The sequence below is a fragment of the Brachyhypopomus gauderio genome, chromosome 1 (assembly GCF_052324685.1).
Source record: "Brachyhypopomus gauderio isolate BG-103 chromosome 1, BGAUD_0.2, whole genome shotgun sequence".
Taxonomy (NCBI): domain Eukaryota; kingdom Metazoa; phylum Chordata; class Actinopteri; order Gymnotiformes; family Hypopomidae; genus Brachyhypopomus; species Brachyhypopomus gauderio.
This window is the reverse complement of record NC_135211.1, coordinates 48,572,168-48,590,323: the sequence shown is the minus strand read 5'-3', so window position 1 is coordinate 48,590,323 and position 18,156 is coordinate 48,572,168. Positions and strand designations below refer to the sequence as shown.

Genomic DNA, 18,156 nt, shown 5'->3' with positions numbered 1-18,156 from the left:
ATTAAAAGGACAATTCTGGGAAAAGTCATGAAAGGAGGGTTCTGAAATTGGATCCAGTGCAAAGATATTATTATTTTTTGTGCTGCTGCGGTCAAGTGACCGGTGCTCGGCGCTTCTAGGTATAATTAGGTCGACCAGAGGCGGCGCTTCTAGTAGACGTCACAGCGGTCAAATGACCGGAGCTTTGGCGCTTCTAGTGTTAAATAGTAACTGAAAATAGTAACATTGAATTAAATAGTAACATTGACATCTGGTGGTGATCTGAAGTCATAGCAGCCGCTCAAGTGCCGGACTTCACTGTAACACTGAGACGGCTTCAAATTGTGACGGGCAGGGTGAGCAACTAAAATGGAAGCGATCACGCCAAGTCTCAGGGAAAAAGGATGGTTTAATAGAAAGTGTGCAAATCAAAAACCCGTGCAATATCTCCAAATTAAGGATATAATGACCAGCGGTCAACTGGTACACAGACAAGACATAAATAGGCAAACAAACGACCCTCAGGTGAAACAGATCACGGGCTCCGCCCACCTGAGGGGCACACACGACGTCACAAAACAACAACAACAACAACAACAGCCGCTGTGGACGGAGGCGACCGGTAGGGGGCCGCCTCACCGTGACACAAATATCATATCAACAATAACGTTTTTTCAAATAGTGTGGTTTGTTTACACAAAAGTAAAATATAAGCACTCCCCCAGAAATATAACACAGGTCAACAAAAAAAAAAATTTTACTGGTGCCCAAAATATTTTAATGAATTTGGGGTATTTTTGGGGTGCTGATTCTGAATATGCTATCAGTTTTGCCAGATTGGCTCAAGTTTTTGAGATTTTTGGTATCTTATTTATAGCACTTATATAGCATTAGCATATAGCATTTATAGCACAAGAAGAAGTTGTAATAACGATCCAGACACATTCTGTTACATTTGTGGTGAATATACACTGCAAAAACATAGAAGAAACATAACAGACTTCATAAAAAAAGTGTATTTGGCCTATTTTGGGGTTATGCTTGGGGACCAAGACAAGTCTTGGGCACCACACATAGTGTGTTTTTTTTTTACACATTTCACGAAAAATCTCAAAAACTTGAGCCAATCTGGAAAAACTGATGACATATTCAGAATCAGCACCCCAAAGTTACCCTAAATTCATTGAAATATCTTTGGCCCCAAAAATGCTGTTGACCTGTGTAATAAATGTGTTTCTGTGTTAGAAATGTGTTTGTGTTTCTATGAGTAACACAAAAGATTTAGGAAAGATTTTTATTGACAAATAAAACTTTCAACAGTTGTCTGTTTCAGTCTACTCCTTTTTTGGCTGACTAGTTCTCCATCTTTAGAAAAAAATATGTTCACATGGTACAGAAGATGCTGGTATGCGCAAATATTTTGTAGAAAGTTTCCACAAGTTTGGATATATGGTTTTTGTGCAACCCAATATTTTAGTGGGTCCTGTCCTCGAGCCAGATATGGCTCTTTCAAATATCTACAAGACAGAAAAAAGCCAATGAATGACAAACATACATTATTCTGAAGCAGGTTCAACAGTAATTTTACCATGTAATACTTTTACCATGTAATTTTTTACCATGTAATCCACTGTGGATATCAACAGTTACACTGGCAGATGCACTGCAAGTATGTTGCTGGGACTGAACATGATTGTCCAACAAAGCCCACAAGTTCTGCGATGGTCCTGGTTCAGGTGCATTTGTCTTGGGCATTTCCTCTCCTCCTTGATCCATGAGGGACTTTTTCAAAATCACATTCAGCATGTGGGTGAAACAATGAATATGTCACAAGTTCAGCTGGTTGATGCTTGCACCAATGTTGTGGGCCTCATCCAGAATCATGCCACAGACCTTTTCCCTCAACCATCACATCTGCAGCAACCTCAGCGATATGAGCTGCTGAATGGCTCTTTGGGAAATACTGGACCCCTAAGAGGACAGTTACCAGGTCCAAGTTCTCTGTGACATAATGGCATGTTATTCTGAGGTAGGCATCCGTGTTAATGGAGGTCCACATATCTTTTTTACTTTCTTTGTGGTGTATCTGGCATCCACCATTGCCTTAACAGCTTTGCAGCTTGGAATGGTGTAGGATAAAAGTCCTAAACCCTTCATCCTCAACCACTGAGAGAGGCTGATCATCCTTGATCATCATGTCCACCAAGGCCTCATCCAATCTGTGTTTTCTGCACACTGTGTAGGAGAAATATGAGAGTAAGGTTCTACATAGAGTATATAGCAACAAAGCCATCTTGTATATTATATATACACATACTTATCAGTTTACCGTCAGGACTTCCAGCATTAGCAGTGGCATGTGTTTGCTCGCCGTCATGCCGAGCACGATGAGCAAGCGCCTTAACATGGATGACGTGTTGTTGTTGTATGACAACACTTGCGTACAAAGCAAACACTGTACCTATAATAATAATAATAATAATAATAATAATAATAATAGAATAATAATAAAAATAATGTTACTGCATACTGTTTCATTATTTATGCATTTTTCTGGATATTCAAAGTTTTGCACACAAAGTAGTAGTTGTAGTAATAGTATTATTTCTGACACTAATTGTACAATTCAAAATTTTAAACATATAATACATTGATAACAACAAACCAGAAAAATACAAGAAAATATAATTACCTTATTTGGTGGAATGAGATCAAATTGATCCCAAACCTTGGATCTCCATTTGCCAGCAGTAGCCATCGTAATCAAAACTCTATAAACTTGCAAAAACGAAAACTCCTCGCAACCCAACATTGCTAAGTTATAATGGTGCATCTTAAAGACTGTGTTTAGCGTAAAAACTACTCATCTGCTGTCCAACTCTGAGCCAACGAAACGCACTGAATCCCTTAAAAACACAATCGACCAGTGAACTGCGGACTGAAGCAGTGATGACGTCTGAAGTTTTAAATATCATCGGTGATGTGACCCTAGTGTAGGGGTTTCACCTACTAATCCTTTAAAGTAGATATAATTTGTTTTACCTTAATTATTAATCAGTCTCATTAATTTAGAATCAGTCTCATATTCTAATTATACCAGAACCATAACATTTAGTTATTAACTAGGGGTAATTAATGGTTTGGTATCTGAAGGATTTAACTATGAATTCTTTGGAGGTTTTGGCAACAACCACTTTTGAATGACATCAACACAGACAATTTGGTGAAAATAAATGATACATTTATTTAAAACTAACTATTCTAAAACAAACGGCATCAACAAGGATCAGTACATTTACAGTGAAGACTGGGTATCTAGTGTGTGTGTGTGTGTGTGTGTGTGTGTGTGTAAAAAGGGGAGGAGAGTAATGTGTGCACGCGCTTGTGCGCGTGTGAGGAGGCGGGAGTTGTAGTTTCAGTTCTCCTATAGAGAACAAAGCAACTAAAATGGCGCCGACTTTAAACAGTAGAGCAGCGCGACTGTGTTAATTAGCTCAACTGGTTTATTCCAACGTGGTCAGAACAAAGAGTAATGGAGCTGGCTTAATAACTAAAAATTAATGTGATGTGTCTGAGAATGGGGAAGACTACAAGTTGTCCATTAATCAGATAAATAAAAGATGGTGGCATGCACAGCAAAGAGAACTTTGTATGTACAAATCTTGATGAAGATTATGAAAATAAAGTTAAACACATTCAGAATGTATTAACAGAAAGCTTGGTTAACTCTACAGTTCAAATAACTTTGCCCTTTTATAAACTATGCCCAGCGTTAAGAGTCTCACGTGTTGAGGATTTGGGGTAGTGTCGTCCTCCCTGAATTCTCCTGGAATTAGGAGGGAATTTCCACCGCAGGCTCCTCGTTGATTAAACGACGTCGTCCAGGTGTGCTGGGGAATCGTCCAGGAACGCGAGTCTCGTTCACGGTTTAACAACAGGGAGTTGATCGCCTTTGTTTCAGTCCGTGTGGCCGCGTTAGCAAGCTTGATTGAAGTCGTTCGGTGAATCTGTTGTCGCGGTAACGTTGATCGGTTGCTGGTTAGATTGCACCATAACTCGGGCTCGTTAATTAAGTAATACGACTTTCAGCTGTTTGCCGTTAGTCGTTGCAAAGTTCGCGTGTTCTCAAAGAAAAACCGGAGAGAGAGGAGTGGCGGAGCCTCTCTTTAATAGGTCTAACCTATGTGTCGGTCAAACCAGAGAGAGAGAGGAGTGGCGGAGCCTCTCTTTAATAGGTCTAACCTATGTGTCGGTCAAACCAGAGAGAGAGAGATATTACGGAGCCTCTCTTTAATAGGTCTAACCTATGTGTCGGTCAAACCAGAGAGAGAGGGAGATATTACGGAGCCTCTCTTTAATAGGTCTAACCTATGTGTCGGTCAAACCAGAGAGAGAGAGATGGATGGCTGTTCAGGGTATTTAAACACCTGAACTGTAGACACACCCTTACTTCCGTCAAAGCAAGCTTGTTCCATGTGTTGCCAGTGGTACTGCCACCTGCTGGTTTAGCATGGTACCTACATTCCCCCCTTGGTCTTCAGACTGGGGCTGATGTCATAGTCCTGAAGAGCACAAAAGGTTATCCATGCAGTCCATGTTCCCTGTAGCATCCATGAGATGGCTGGGAGACGCTGTAGAGACACATCTGGGCAACAAGTTCACTACTGGGCAGTTCTTGAACAGTAACTAAGGTTAACCAAATCAAGAAAAACAATGAAAGGATACTAATGCATGGCTTAGATTTCTCTTGGCTTTACAACAAGAAAACAAGGTCACATGCAGGATTAAATGCCTTTGATGGAAAAGAGGAAATACATCAGGCATGGAGAAAGGTGTGGAGTTAGCACATGTTGGTGTTAGTCTGTTGGCTGGAACAAACCTAACAATGCTTTAAAGGAAAGATCTTGCTGGACTAAAACATTTGGGTTAATGTCCAGTTAGAGTGTGGCTTCTTGTGAGATCTAGTAAAATGTAAATGGGGGTTTAACTGAGGTGTAATGCCTCATCCTATCCCATGATAGACAAGTATTTAAGTATCTCACACTTGCTATACTGGTAGAGGAGAGAATAAGATCTGTGTGAGGGGTAAAATGTAGAAGTTAGGAGGTAACGCCGGGTACACCCCCCTTAGTAAAGAACCTATTGCATTGAGAATGCAGAACTGTGAGCGGAGATGATGCCAGGAACATCTCCCTTTAAAGGGTTAGAGATCTGGAAACATAGCTACATGTTTACAGGCTGAAAGTTTACATGTAACTTCATATAAAGTCAGTTCTACCTCCCCCCTGGCTCAGGCTGGAGGTCCACTAACTGATCTTTATCTATGGCTGTCCCCCCTTCCACTGGTTCTGCCTCTCTTTCCACCTCTTGGCTCTGTCCCTGTGGCGAGAGTAGTGAGAGGGGCCTGCAGAAAGAACAGTGTCTGAATTTACAGGGAAAGCATAGGGAGGATCTTGGAGCTCTTTGGAGTCTCCTTCAGGCAGACTGGGCTGCACAACAGTCTCCCAAACTGTCTGCGTGGTCTTTCTGATCTCACGCATCGACAGGTCACCTTGGCGTGCTAAAAGTGTGACATGGGTTCTCACACAAGGGTGGAGATTGTGCAAAAATAGGGATTTGAAGGTTCGGTCTTCTGTGAGACCGGGTCCATTTCTTCCCTGGAAAAAAGTTTGTTTCAAGCGATTAAAGTAATCTCTGGGATGCTCTGAACGCTTGTGCTTAATTTTAATGGCCGACATGAATGCTGAAGCTTCGTCAAAGAAAGAGGAATACTCCTCAGTGAGGGCTTTACAAAGCTGAGTGTAACTGTCCCTAATGGAAAACGGCTGTGACTCTATGAACGTGTGAACTGATCTAGAGGTGGTTTTCCAAATTAGCTTCACTTTCTCTCGTTCTGTTGCATAGGGCAAGTCCGAGAGGCTACACTCAATTTCTTGGAGGTAGTCTTCAACATGGTAGTTTGACCTTGCTGGGTCGAATGGCTCCATGTCCTTGGCTAGTGAATCTAGTAACTTTAACCGAGGGAAATGTTCAAGGACATGTCTATTAGAATAGGAAGGTGGACCTTCACTATCCAAGTGGTGTAACTCTTGGTCAATAGGATGCCTACTGCCTCCTGTCTCTCTGTGCCTAGGTGGCAGTATTGAGCCTTTATGCATCTCAAGTTGAGAAATATCTGTATTTCTCCTTGAGGAAAAAGCTGTAGCATGTACGTCACTGTGCCAGCCTGTGCGTGGGTCAGTGGAATGATGCTCAGCGTTTAAGTAAGGCCTGTTATCTGCTCTACCTGGTGAGACGTCCCTTGTCTGTACGTTCTGCCAGTGGTGTACATCAGCATGCCTCCTGCCATCCTGCTCTGTGTCTATAGGGGGCAACAGTGAGCCTTTGTGCATCTCAAGTTGGGAAATTTCTGCATTTCCTCTTGAGGAAATAGCTGGAGCATGTACGTCACTGTGCCAGCCTGTGCGTGGGTCAGTGGAATGATGCTCAGCATTCATGCAAGGCTTCTTAACTGTGGTACCTAATGAGATGTCCCTGGTCTGGACATCATGCGGAGGATAATGGTCACCAGCATGCTTTCTACCTTCCTGGTCTCTGTCCATAGGGGGCAACAGTGAGCCTTTGCACATCTCAAGTTGAGAAATACCTGCATTTCTCCTTGAGGAAGAAGCTGGAACATGTACGTCACTGTGCCAGCCTGTGCGTGGGTCAGTGGAATGATGCTCAGCTTTTAAGTAAGGCTTCCTAGCTGCTGTACCTGACGGGATGTCCCTGGTCTGGACATCATGCAGAGAATAAGGAGGGTCAAAAAACATAGCAGGATTAGTTTTACTCTTTTTGTTACTCAAGAGTAAGGGGGCAGAAGCTAGGGACGAGTAAGAGGGCTCTGCTGACTCGTAGCAAGAGGATGCAGACAGGGCATCTGCTCTAGGAGGGTGATTCTCCACAGAGGCTTCACTTTGAGCTTCAGAAGCTGAACCGTCAGTAGTATCATATGGATACTCTGAGGAAGAACTAGTTGCATCTAATCTAAGACTCATGGGGACTGGAGCCGGGGCCTTAGGATGTATGACAGGTGCATCATCACCTGTGGAGTGCTGACTATATGGGCTTTCTACTGTAACTAATAAAGAAGGTCTAGAGGTGCCAGATCTAGTTGCAAGGAAATCTTGCGCTCTCGCACGAGCAAGCTCACTCTCCCTTTGGAGGCGGGCAGTTTCTGTTAAGCCCGTGTGACGTTCACTTACGGTGAGCACGTCATTCAGCGCATGAGTGGTCAGTTGGAGGTTGTGGCGAAGGCTCTCAACCTCAGAACTGAGCTTAGCAGTATCCTGTTTGAGGAGTCTATTTTCCTTGCGTAGTGCCTCTACTTCTAAGCGAGCCTGCTGCTGACATAGAAGGAACATTTTAAAAACTACATCTGGAACGGTAGGGGTCTCCTCAAAGTAGTCCTTTAGAGGTTTGTCAACATCCTTCCTACCTGGTTCAAGCATCTGAAGGAGCTGAAGCAAAGATTGACAAGTATTCTGTTTTAGAAAAGCCATGGTTAGTCTAAATGTACTTATAGACTAGCTCAAAAAAAGGGACAAAATCAAGTCAGCTTCAGTACAATCTGGCTTAGCTATTGTGCCAGGACCTTGTGTCTGGGCAGGTAAAAAGGGTAATTACCTAGGTGGACAAGCCAAATTGAAACTGGGGTAAAAAGAATTGTGCCAAAGGTGATTATGGTCTCTGAAACTAAACACTAGCACACTGGACCAAAGACTGCAACAGTGAAGTTATACAAAGACAGTGAATTCTGATAACTGTGCTAAATAATTATCCTAATACTTGTGCAGTACAGGGGAAATCAGTGGGATGCCACACAAATTAAAGCAACTGAATTACTATTGAAGTAATCAGAAATTAAATGAGTAAAATAAATATACTGATCTTCAGTTGATTGCTCAATGAATGTGAATAGTAACCAAATGGTAATCAAATTAGAACACTATCACCAAACTGTAGTTACCAAGTACTAGCTTTCCTCTATAGGAAGACTTGGGAAGCGCTCTGGCGCCCTCTTCTGGCAAATTTGGAGATGGTCCTATTCTAATGGCTTGAAAGCCTGTGATGTGAAAAATATGGTTGATATCAAACAAATATGGTTGAGCCAGAAATCTCCCTCACGCAGGGGCACCAATTATGTAGGGGTTTCACCTACTAATCCTTTAAAGTAGATATAATTTGTTTTACCTTAATTATTAATCAGTCTCATTAATTTAGAATCAGTCTCATATTCTAATTATACCAGAACCATAACATTTAGTTATTAACTAGGGGTAATTAATGGTTTGGTATCTGAAGGATTTAACTATGAATTCTTTGGAGGTTTTGGCAACAACCACTTTTGAATGACATCAACACAGACAATTTGGTGAAAATAAATGATACATTTATTTAAAACTAACTATTCTAAAACAAACGGCATCAACAAGGATCAGTACATTTACAGTGAAGACTGGGTATCTAGTGTGTGTGTGTGTGTGTGTGTGTGTGTGTAAAAAGGGGAGGAGAGTAATGTGTGCACGCGCTTGTGCGCGTGTGAGGAGGCGGGAGTTGTAGTTTCAGTTCTCCTATAGAGAACAAAGCAACTAAAATGGCGCCGACTTTAAACAGTAGAGCAGCGCGACTGTGTTAATTAGCTCAACTGGTTTATTCCAACGTGGTCAGAACAAAGAGTAATGGAGCTGGCTTAATAACTAAAAATTAATGTGATGTGTCTGAGAATGGGGAAGACTACAAGTTGTCCATTAATCAGATAAATAAAAGATGGTGGCATGCACAGCAAAGAGAACTTTGTATGTACAAATCTTGATGAAGATTATGAAAATAAAGTTAAACACATTCAGAATGTATTAACAGAAAGCTTGGTTAACTCTACAGTTCAAATAACTTTGCCCTTTTATAAACTATGCCCAGCGTTAAGAGTCTCACGTGTTGAGGATTTGGGGTAGTGTCGTCCTCCCTGAATTCTCCTGGAATTAGGAGGGAATTTCCACCGCAGGCTCCTCGTTGATTAAACGACGTCGTCCAGGTGTGCTGGGGAATCGTCCAGGAACGCGAGTCTCGTTCACGGTTTAACAACAGGGAGTTGATCGCCTTTGTTTCAGTCCGTGTGGCCGCGTTAGCAAGCTTGATTGAAGTCGTTCGGTGAATCTGTTGTCGCGGTAACGTTGATCGGTTGCTGGTTAGATTGCACCATAACTCGGGCTCGTTAATTAAGTAATACGACTTTCAGCTGTTTGCCGTTAGTCGTTGCAAAGTTCGCGTGTTCTCAAAGAAAAACCGGAGAGAGAGGAGTGGCGGAGCCTCTCTTTAATAGGTCTAACCTCGGTGTCAGTCAAACCAGAGAGAGAGGGAGATATTACGGAGCCTCTCTTTAATAGGTCTAACCTATGTGTCGGTCAAACCAGAGAGAGGGAGATATTACGGAGCCTCTCTTTAATAGGTCTAACCTATGTGTCGGTCAAACCAGAGAGAGAGAGATGGATGGCTGTTCAGGGTATTTAAACACCTGAACTGTAGACACACCCTTACTTCCGTCAAAGCAAGCTTGTTCCATGTGTTGCCAGTGGTACTGCCACCTGCTGGTTTAGCATGGTACCTACACTAGTGTTTCGATACAAGCTCCGAAGCATTGCTTCGGCTTATTTCAGTTCAAAAAGTGTGACGCAAACTCCGAAGCCTCGGTATCATTTGCCCATCACTAGACCAATCACAAAGGAGTCGTGGTGTCCGAGCAAAATAACAGAAGCCACAGTGGGACGGGCTTTGGCGGCCATGTTGCGGTCTGACTGCTTGTTGATATGACGGCTGTGGATGTTTGCAGATGGGGTTTGAGGAGCTGGAGCCGGAGGTGTTGAGCGCCCAGGTGAACAAGTTCAGCAAGTGTGTGAGCCAGCTGGAGAAGGGCCTCCCACCCAGCAGCGCCGTGTCCCACCTCAAGGCCGCCGTCGACTCCATGAGGGAGAAGGTGGGCGGCGCTCCCCGTTCCTCCGGATTGGCAGAGACCTGTTACCGGTCAAGGCCTTGCTTGATGGTTCCTTGCTTGAGGAATTGTGACCGTGTGATGATTCCTGGAGCTTGTGTGTGTGTGTGTGTGTGTGTGTGCAGCTGCCCGTGATCATGGACCTGCGTAACCCCTGTCTGAAAGCGCGTCACTGGGAGACGCTGGAGGGCGTGGTGGGGGCGAAGCTGCAGAAGGAACCTCTGAGTCTCTCCACCCTGCAGGAGCTCAACGTCTTCAGCTACAGCACAGAGATCCAGGAGGTCAGTGAGAGGAGGAGGGGGAAGGGGTGGAGCCTCCTGTCCTGGAGGTGTGGTCCACTGGAATCGTTGGGGCCTGGGCGGAGCCAGTGTGACTGGGTGGATGGCAGACAGAGGGATGATTGACCTTTATGGCTCTTACCCAGGTGTCAGGACAGGCGTCAGGAGAGGTCGCCCTGGAGACGGTTCTGAAAAAGGTCTGTGGGTGAACGTGTGTGTGTGTGTGTGTGTGTGTGTGTGTCTGTCTGACTGTCTGACTGTCCTCTATTGTGAGTGATCTAAACACATTTGATTCGAGCACATTTGTGGAACTCTTTCTGGGTGGAGGACTCGTGTGTGTGTGTGCGTGCATGCGTGCGTGTGTCTGTCTGTCCTCTACTGTGTGTGATCTAAACACATTTGATTCAAGCGTATTTGTGGAACTCTTTCTAGGTGGAGGACTCGTGGAAGACCACTGAGTTTGTGGTGCTGTCACATCGTGACTCCAAAGACGTCTTCATTCTTGGTGGGACAGACGATATCCAGGTGAGAAAGTTCTGCTTTAAAGACAGCTTAGATGTTTTGATTTTTACTGTTTGTGTATGTGTGTATAACATTGCAAATAAGAAATATATATATGCATGTATATATGCTTATATTTGTGTGTGTGTGTGTGTGTGTGTGTGTGCGTGTGTGTGTGCGTGCGTGCGTGTGTGTGTGTGTGTATCTTTAGGTGCTGCTGGATGACAGCACCATTAACATGGCCACGGTTGCATCTTCACGTTATGTTGGCCCAATCAAGCCCAGAGTAGAGGAGTTGCAGAAGCAGTTAGCCTTGTTCAGCCAGACCCTGGTAATCAAACCCAGAGCCACCGTCACTGATCAAACTCTTATTCTCTGTTCTGTGCAGTACGTCTTGAGTGCAGTGGTGATTATCTGATAGAAATGTTAAAGAAATGTGCCCTCACATGTCCTTTAAGAAGTTCTTAAACAGATGAAGTTCTTTAAGTTCTGTTTCCAGGTATTAGGTGTCGCTAAGGTCGCTTTCACTCTTTTAAAACTAAGGTCGCTTTCACTCTTTTAAAAACTCTTTTGTCACACTCTCCTACTCTTTCCTAATTCTCTCTCTCTCTCTCCCTCCCTCTCTGTCCCACCCCTCCTGCAGGACGAGTGGCTGACATGTCAGAGGAACTGGCTGTACTTGGAGAGCATCTTCAGCGCCCCCGACATCCAGAGGCAGCTGCCTGCTGAGGCCAAGATGTTCCTGCAGGTGGACAAGTCCTGGAAGCAGATAATGAGGAAGGTCAACCACATGCCCAACGCCCTGCGTGCCTCCACGCAGCCAGGTGACCCCCAACGTCGCCACGGCAACTCTGGCCAGCCCACAGGCACGAGTGTAAAAACAGTGTAAAAAAAAAAAGACTGCCGTGCGCCTATTAAAGGTTCTGATCCATCTGTCACCAAAGCGGGATTAGCAGGGTTTGCTAGGTACCAGCAGTTAAGATCCGGGAGGTAAAGATCCTCTGCAGGACTTCACGCTGAGCCTAAATGGTCCTTGCTGCATGTAAAGCCCTCACACTGTGTCAGGTGTGGGACTCTCCCACGACTGGAGGAGAACTGTAGAGGGACTGGAGGAGAATTATAGAGGTGTAGAGGGACTGGAGGAGAATTGTAGAGGTGTAGAGGGACTGGAGGAGAACTGTAGAGGTGTGGAGGGACTGGAGGAGAACTGTAGAGGTGTAGAGGGACTGGAGGAGAACTGTAGTGGGACTGGAGGAGAACTGTAGAGGTGTAGAGGAACTGGAGGAGAACTGTAGAGGTGTGGAGGGACTGGAGGAGAACTGTAGAGGTGTGGAGGGACTAGGAGAACTGTAGAGGTGTAGAGGGACTAGGAGAACTCTAGAGGTGTGGAGCAGGGGTGCCCATGCGAAGGAAGTGTGGGTAGATCGCATGACATTAAAAAGTAGTGGATGAATGACAGGCTATCGTCCATCTGCACTGACAGTTGTATTTTGATTGACATACTTGGTAGCCAATCTGACGTCTAGGGTTTTACACACGCAACCCACAGTCAACGATCGACACTGTAACGTGATGAGTACAGAGATGTACACACCGCGTAAGAAACAGAGAAGGGAGGACCCAAGTGCCAGTTAATAAAAAATGCTTAAGGTGCAAAAATGAGGAGTGATAACACACACACACACACACACACACTCCTGAGCAATAGACAAAACTAGAGAAAAAACACGAGGAAAAACATGAAAAAAACAGAACTGTAGAGGGACTGGAGGAGAACTGTAGAGGTGTGGAGGGACTGGAGGAGAACTACAGGTGTGGAGGGACTGGAGGAGAACTGTAGAGGTGTAGAGGGACTGGAGGAGAACTGTAGAGGTGTAGAGGGACTGGAGGAGAACTGTAGAGGTGTGGAGGGACTGGAGGAGAACTGTAGAGGTGTAGAGGGACTGGAGGAGAACTGTACAGGTGTGGAGGGACTGGAGGAGAACTGTAGAGGTGTAGAGGGACTGGAGGAGAACTGTAGAGGTGTAGAGGGACTGGAGGAGAACTGTAGAGGTGTGGAGGGACTGGAGGAGAACTGTAGAGGTGTAGAGGGACTGGAGGAGAACTGTACAGGTGTGGAGGGACTGGAGGAGAACTGTAGAGGTGTAGCGGGACTGGAGGAGAACTGTACAGGTGTAGCGGGACTGGAGGAGAACTGTAGAGGTGTAGCGGGACTGGAGGAGAACTGTACAGGTGTAGCGGGACTGGAGGAGAACTGTACAGGTGTGGAGGGACTGGAGGAGAACTGTAGAGGTGTAGCGGGACTGGAGGAGAATTGTAGAGGTGTAGCGGGACTGGAGGAGAACTGTAGAGGTGTAGAGGGACTGGAGGAGAACTGTACAGGTGTGGAGGGACTGGAGGAGAACTGTAGAGGTGTAGCGGGACTGGAGGAGAACTGTAGAGGTGTAGAGGGACTGGAGGAGAACTGTACAGGTGTGGAGGGACTGGAGGAGAACTGTACAGGTGTGGAGGGACTGGAGGAGAACTGTACAGGTGTGGAGGGACTGGAGGAGAACTGTAGAGGTGTAGCGGGACTGGAGGAGAACTGTAGAGGTGTAGCGGGACTGGAGGAGAACTGTACAGGTGTAGCGGGACTGGAGGAGAACTGTACAGGTGTGGAGGGACTGGAGGAGAACTGTAGAGGTGTAGCGGGACTGGAGGAGAATTGTAGAGGTGTAGCGGGACTGGAGGAGAACTGTAGAGGTGTAGAGGGACTGGAGGAGAACTGTAGAGGTGTAGAGGGACTGGAGGAGAACTGTACAGGTGTAGAGGGACTGGAGGAGAACTGTAGAGGTGTAGAGGGACTGGAGGAGAACTGTAGAGGTGTAGAGGGACTGGAGGAGAACTGTAGAGGTGTAGAGGGACTGGAGGAGAACTGTAGAGGTGTAGAGGGACTGGAGGAGAACTGTAGAGATGTAGAGGGACTGGAGGAAAACTGTACAGGTGTAGAGGGACTGGAGGAGAATTGTAGAGGTGTAGCGGGACTGGAGGAGAATTGTAGAGGTGTAGCGGGACTGGAGGAGAACTGTAGAGGTGTAGAGGGACTGGAGGAGAATTGTAGAGGTGTAGAGGGACTGGAGGAGAACTGTACAGGTGTGGAGGGACTGGAGGAGAACTGTACAGGTGTGGAGGGACTGGAGGAGAACTGTAGAGGTGTAGCGGGACTGGAGGAGAACTGTAGAGGTGTAGAGGGACTGGAGGAGAACTGTACAGGTGTGGAGGGACTGGAGGAGAACTGTAGAGGTGTAGCGGGACTGGAGGAGAACTGTAGAGGTGTAGCGGGACTGGAGGAGAATTGTAGAGGTGTAGCGGGACTGGAGGAGAACTGTACAGGTGTAGCGGGACTGGAGGAGAACTGTACAGGTGTGGAGGGACTGGAGGAGAACTGTAGAGGTGTAGCGGGACTAGAGGAGAATTGTAGAGGTGTAGCGGGACTGGAGGAGAACTGTACAGGTGTAGCGGGACTGGAGGAGAACTGTACAGGTGTGGAGGGACTGGAGGAGAACTGTAGAGGTGTAGCGGGACTGGAGGAGAATTGTAGAGGTGTAGCGGGACTGGAGGAGAACTGTACAGGTGTAGCGGGACTGGAGGAGAACTGTAGAGGTGTAGAGGGACTGGAGGAGAACTGTAGAGGTGTAGAGGGACTGGAGGAGAACTGTACAGGTGTGGAGGGACTGGAGGAGAACTGTACAGGTGTAGCGGGACTGGAGGAGAACTGTAGAGGTGTAGCGGGACTGGAGGAGAACTGTACAGGTGTAGCGGGACTGGAGGAGAACTGTACAGGTGTGGAGGGACTGGAGGAGAACTGTAGAGGTGTAGCGGGACTGGAGGAGAATTGTAGAGGTGTAGCGGGACTGGAGGAGAACTGTACAGGTGTAGCGGGACTGGAGGAGAACTGTAGAGGTGTAGAGGGACTGGAGGAGAACTGTACAGGTGTGGAGGGACTGGAGGAGAACTGTACAGGTGTAGAGGGACTGGAGGAGAATTGTAGAGGTGTAGCGGGACTGGAGGAGAATTGTAGAGGTGTAGCGGGACTGGAGGAGAACTGTAGAGGTGTAGAGGGACTGGAGGAGAATTGTAGAGGTGTAGAGGGACTGGAGGAGAACTGTACAGGTGTAGAGGGACTGGAGGAGAATTGTAGAGGTGTAGCGGGACTGGAGGAGAACTGTACAGGTGTGGAGGGACTGGAGGAGAACTGTACAGGTGTGGAGGGACTGGAGGAGAACTGTAGAGGTGTAGCGGGACTGGAGGAGAACTGTAGAGGTGTAGAGGGACTGGAGGAGAACTGTACAGGTGTGGAGGGACTGGAGGAGAACTGTACAGGTGTGGAGGGACTGGAGGAGAACTGTACAGGTGTGGAGGGACTGGAGGAGAACTGTAGAGGTGTAGCGGGACTGGAGGAGAACTGTAGAGGTGTAGCGGGACTGGAGGAGAACTGTACAGGTGTAGCGGGACTGGAGGAGAACTGTACAGGTGTGGAGGGACTGGAGGAGAACTGTAGAGGTGTAGCGGGACTGGAGGAGAATTGTAGAGGTGTAGCGGGACTGGAGGAGAACTGTAGAGGTGTAGAGGGACTGGAGGAGAACTGTAGAGGTGTAGAGGGACTGGAGGAGAACTGTACAGGTGTAGAGGGACTGGAGGAGAACTGTAGAGGTGTAGAGGGACTGGAGGAGAACTGTAGAGGTGTAGAGGGACTGGAGGAGAACTGTAGAGGTGTAGCGGGACTGGAGGAGAACTGTAGAGGTGTAGAGGGACTGGAGGAGAACTGTACAGGTGTGGAGGGACTGGAGGAGAACTGTACAGGTGTGGAGGGACTGGAGGAGAACTGTACAGGTGTGGAGGGACTGGAGGAGAACTGTAGAGGTGTAGCGGGACTGGAGGAGAACTGTAGAGGTGTAGCGGGACTGGAGGAGAACTGTACAGGTGTAGCGGGACTGGAGGAGAACTGTACAGGTGTGGAGGGACTGGAGGAGAACTGTAGAGGTGTAGCGGGACTGGAGGAGAATTGTAGAGGTGTAGCGGGACTGGAGGAGAACTGTAGAGGTGTAGAGGGACTGGAGGAGAATTGTAGAGGTGTAGCGGGACTGGAGGAGAATTGTAGAGGTGTAGCGGGACTGGAGGAGAACTGTAGAGGTGTAGAGGGACTGGAGGAGAATTGTAGAGGTGTAGAGGGACTGGAGGAGAACTGTACAGGTGTGGAGGGACTGGAGGAGAACTGTACAGGTGTGGAGGGACTGGAGGAGAACTGTAGAGGTGTAGCGGGACTGGAGGAGAACTGTAGAGGTGTAGAGGGACTGGAGGAGAACTGTACAGGTGTGGAGGGACTGGAGGAGAACTGTACAGGTGTGGAGGGACTGGAGGAGAACTGTAGAGGTGTAGCGGGACTGGAGGAGAATTGTAGAGGTGTAGCGGGACTGGAGGAGAACTGTACAGGTGTAGCGGGACTGGAGGAGAACTGTACAGGTGTGGAGGGACTGGAGGAGAACTGTAGAGGTGTAGCGGGACTAGAGGAGAATTGTAGAGGTGTAGCGGGACTGGAGGAGAACTGTACAGGTGTAGCGGGACTGGAGGAGAACTGTACAGGTGTGGAGGGACTGGAGGAGAACTGTAGAGGTGTAGCGGGACTGGAGGAGAATTGTAGAGGTGTAGCGGGACTGGAGGAGAACTGTACAGGTGTAGCGGGACTGGAGGAGAACTGTAGAGGTGTAGAGGGACTGGAGGAGAACTGTAGAGGTGTAGAGGGACTGGAGGAGAATTGTAGAGGTGTAGAGGGACTGGAGGAGAACTGTACAGGTGTGGAGGGACTGGAGGAGAACTACAGGTGTGGAGGGACTGGAGGAGAACTGTAGAGGTGTAGCGGGACTGGAGGAGAACTGTAGAGGTGTAGAGGGACTGGAGGAGAACTGTACAGGTGTGGAGGGACTGGAGGAGAACTGTAGAGGTGTAGCGGGACTGGAGGAGAACTGTAGAGGTGTAGCGGGACTGGAGGAGAATTGTAGAGGTGTAGCGGGACTGGAGGAGAACTGTACAGGTGTGGAGGGACTGGAGGAGAACTGTACAGGTGTGGAGGGACTGGAGGAGAACTGTAGAGGTGTAGCGGGACTAGAGGAGAATTGTAGAGGTGTAGCGGGACTGGAGGAGAACTGTACAGGTGTAGCGGGACTGGAGGAGAACTGTACAGGTGTGGAGGGACTGGAGGAGAACTGTAGAGGTGTAGCGGGACTGGAGGAGAATTGTAGAGGTGTAGCGGGACTGGAGGAGAACTGTACAGGTGTAGCGGGACTGGAGGAGAACTGTAGAGGTGTAGAGGGACTGGAGGAGAACTGTAGAGGTGTAGAGGGACTGGAGGAGAACTGTACAGGTGTGGAGGGACTGGAGGAGAACTGTACAGGTGTAGCGGGACTGGAGGAGAACTGTAGAGGTGTAGCGGGACTGGAGGAGAACTGTACAGGTGTAGCGGGACTGGAGGAGAACTGTACAGGTGTGGAGGGACTGGAGGAGAACTGTAGAGGTGTAGCGGGACTGGAGGAGAATTGTAGAGGTGTAGCGGGACTGGAGGAGAACTGTACAGGTGTAGCGGGACTGGAGGAGAACTGTAGAGGTGTAGAGGGACTGGAGGAGAACTGTACAGGTGTGGAGGGACTGGAGGAGAACTGTACAGGTGTAGAGGGACTGGAGGAGAATTGTAGAGGTGTAGCGGGACTGGAGGAGAATTGTAGAGGTGTAGCGGGACTGGAGGAGAACTGTAGAGGTGTAGAGGGACTGGAGGAGAATTGTAGAGGTGTAGAGGGACTGGAGGAGAACTGTACAGGTGTAGAGGGACTGGAGGAGAATTGTAGAGGTGTAGCGGGACTGGAGGAGAATTGTAGAGGTGTAGCGGGACTGGAGGAGAACTGTACAGGTGTGGAGGGACTGGAGGAGAACTGTACAGGTGTGGAGGGACTGGAGGAGAACTGTAGAGGTGTAGCGGGACTGGAGGAGAACTGTAGAGGTGTAGAGGGACTGGAGGAGAACTGTACAGGTGTGGAGGGACTGGAGGAGAACTGTACAGGTGTGGAGGGACTGGAGGAGAACTGTACAGGTGTGGAGGGACTGGAGGAGAACTGTAGAGGTGTAGCGGGACTGGAGGAGAACTGTAGAGGTGTAGCGGGACTGGAGGAGAACTGTACAGGTGTAGCGGGACTGGAGGAGAACTGTACAGGTGTGGAGGGACTGGAGGAGAACTGTAGAGGTGTAGCGGGACTGGAGGAGAATTGTAGAGGTGTAGCGGGACTGGAGGAGAACTGTAGAGGTGTAGAGGGACTGGAGGAGAACTGTAGAGGTGTAGAG

The 18,156-nt window shown here is 47.6% G+C and overlaps 1 protein-coding gene across 8 annotated transcripts in view; it reads left to right on the top strand.

The window, feature by feature from the left end:
• Positions 1-18,156, top strand: part of dnah6 (dynein, axonemal, heavy chain 6) — a 202,994-nt gene that overhangs the window by 75,254 nt on the left and 109,584 nt on the right. For all 8 annotated transcript variants that reach the window (XR_013133269.1, XR_013133258.1, XR_013133257.1 and 5 more), the window contains exons 18-23: positions 9,851-9,994; positions 10,135-10,290; positions 10,434-10,484; positions 10,720-10,812; positions 11,000-11,119; positions 11,432-11,612. Coding sequence is in view for 4 of the 8 variants with exons in the window: in XM_077017625.1 (XP_076873740.1) it covers positions 9,851-9,994; positions 10,135-10,290; positions 10,434-10,484; positions 10,720-10,812; positions 11,000-11,119; positions 11,432-11,612 (745 nt within the window). In the remaining 4 variants the exon portion in view is untranslated. The remainder of the gene's footprint in view (positions 1-9,850; positions 9,995-10,134; positions 10,291-10,433; positions 10,485-10,719; positions 10,813-10,999; positions 11,120-11,431; positions 11,613-18,156) is intronic.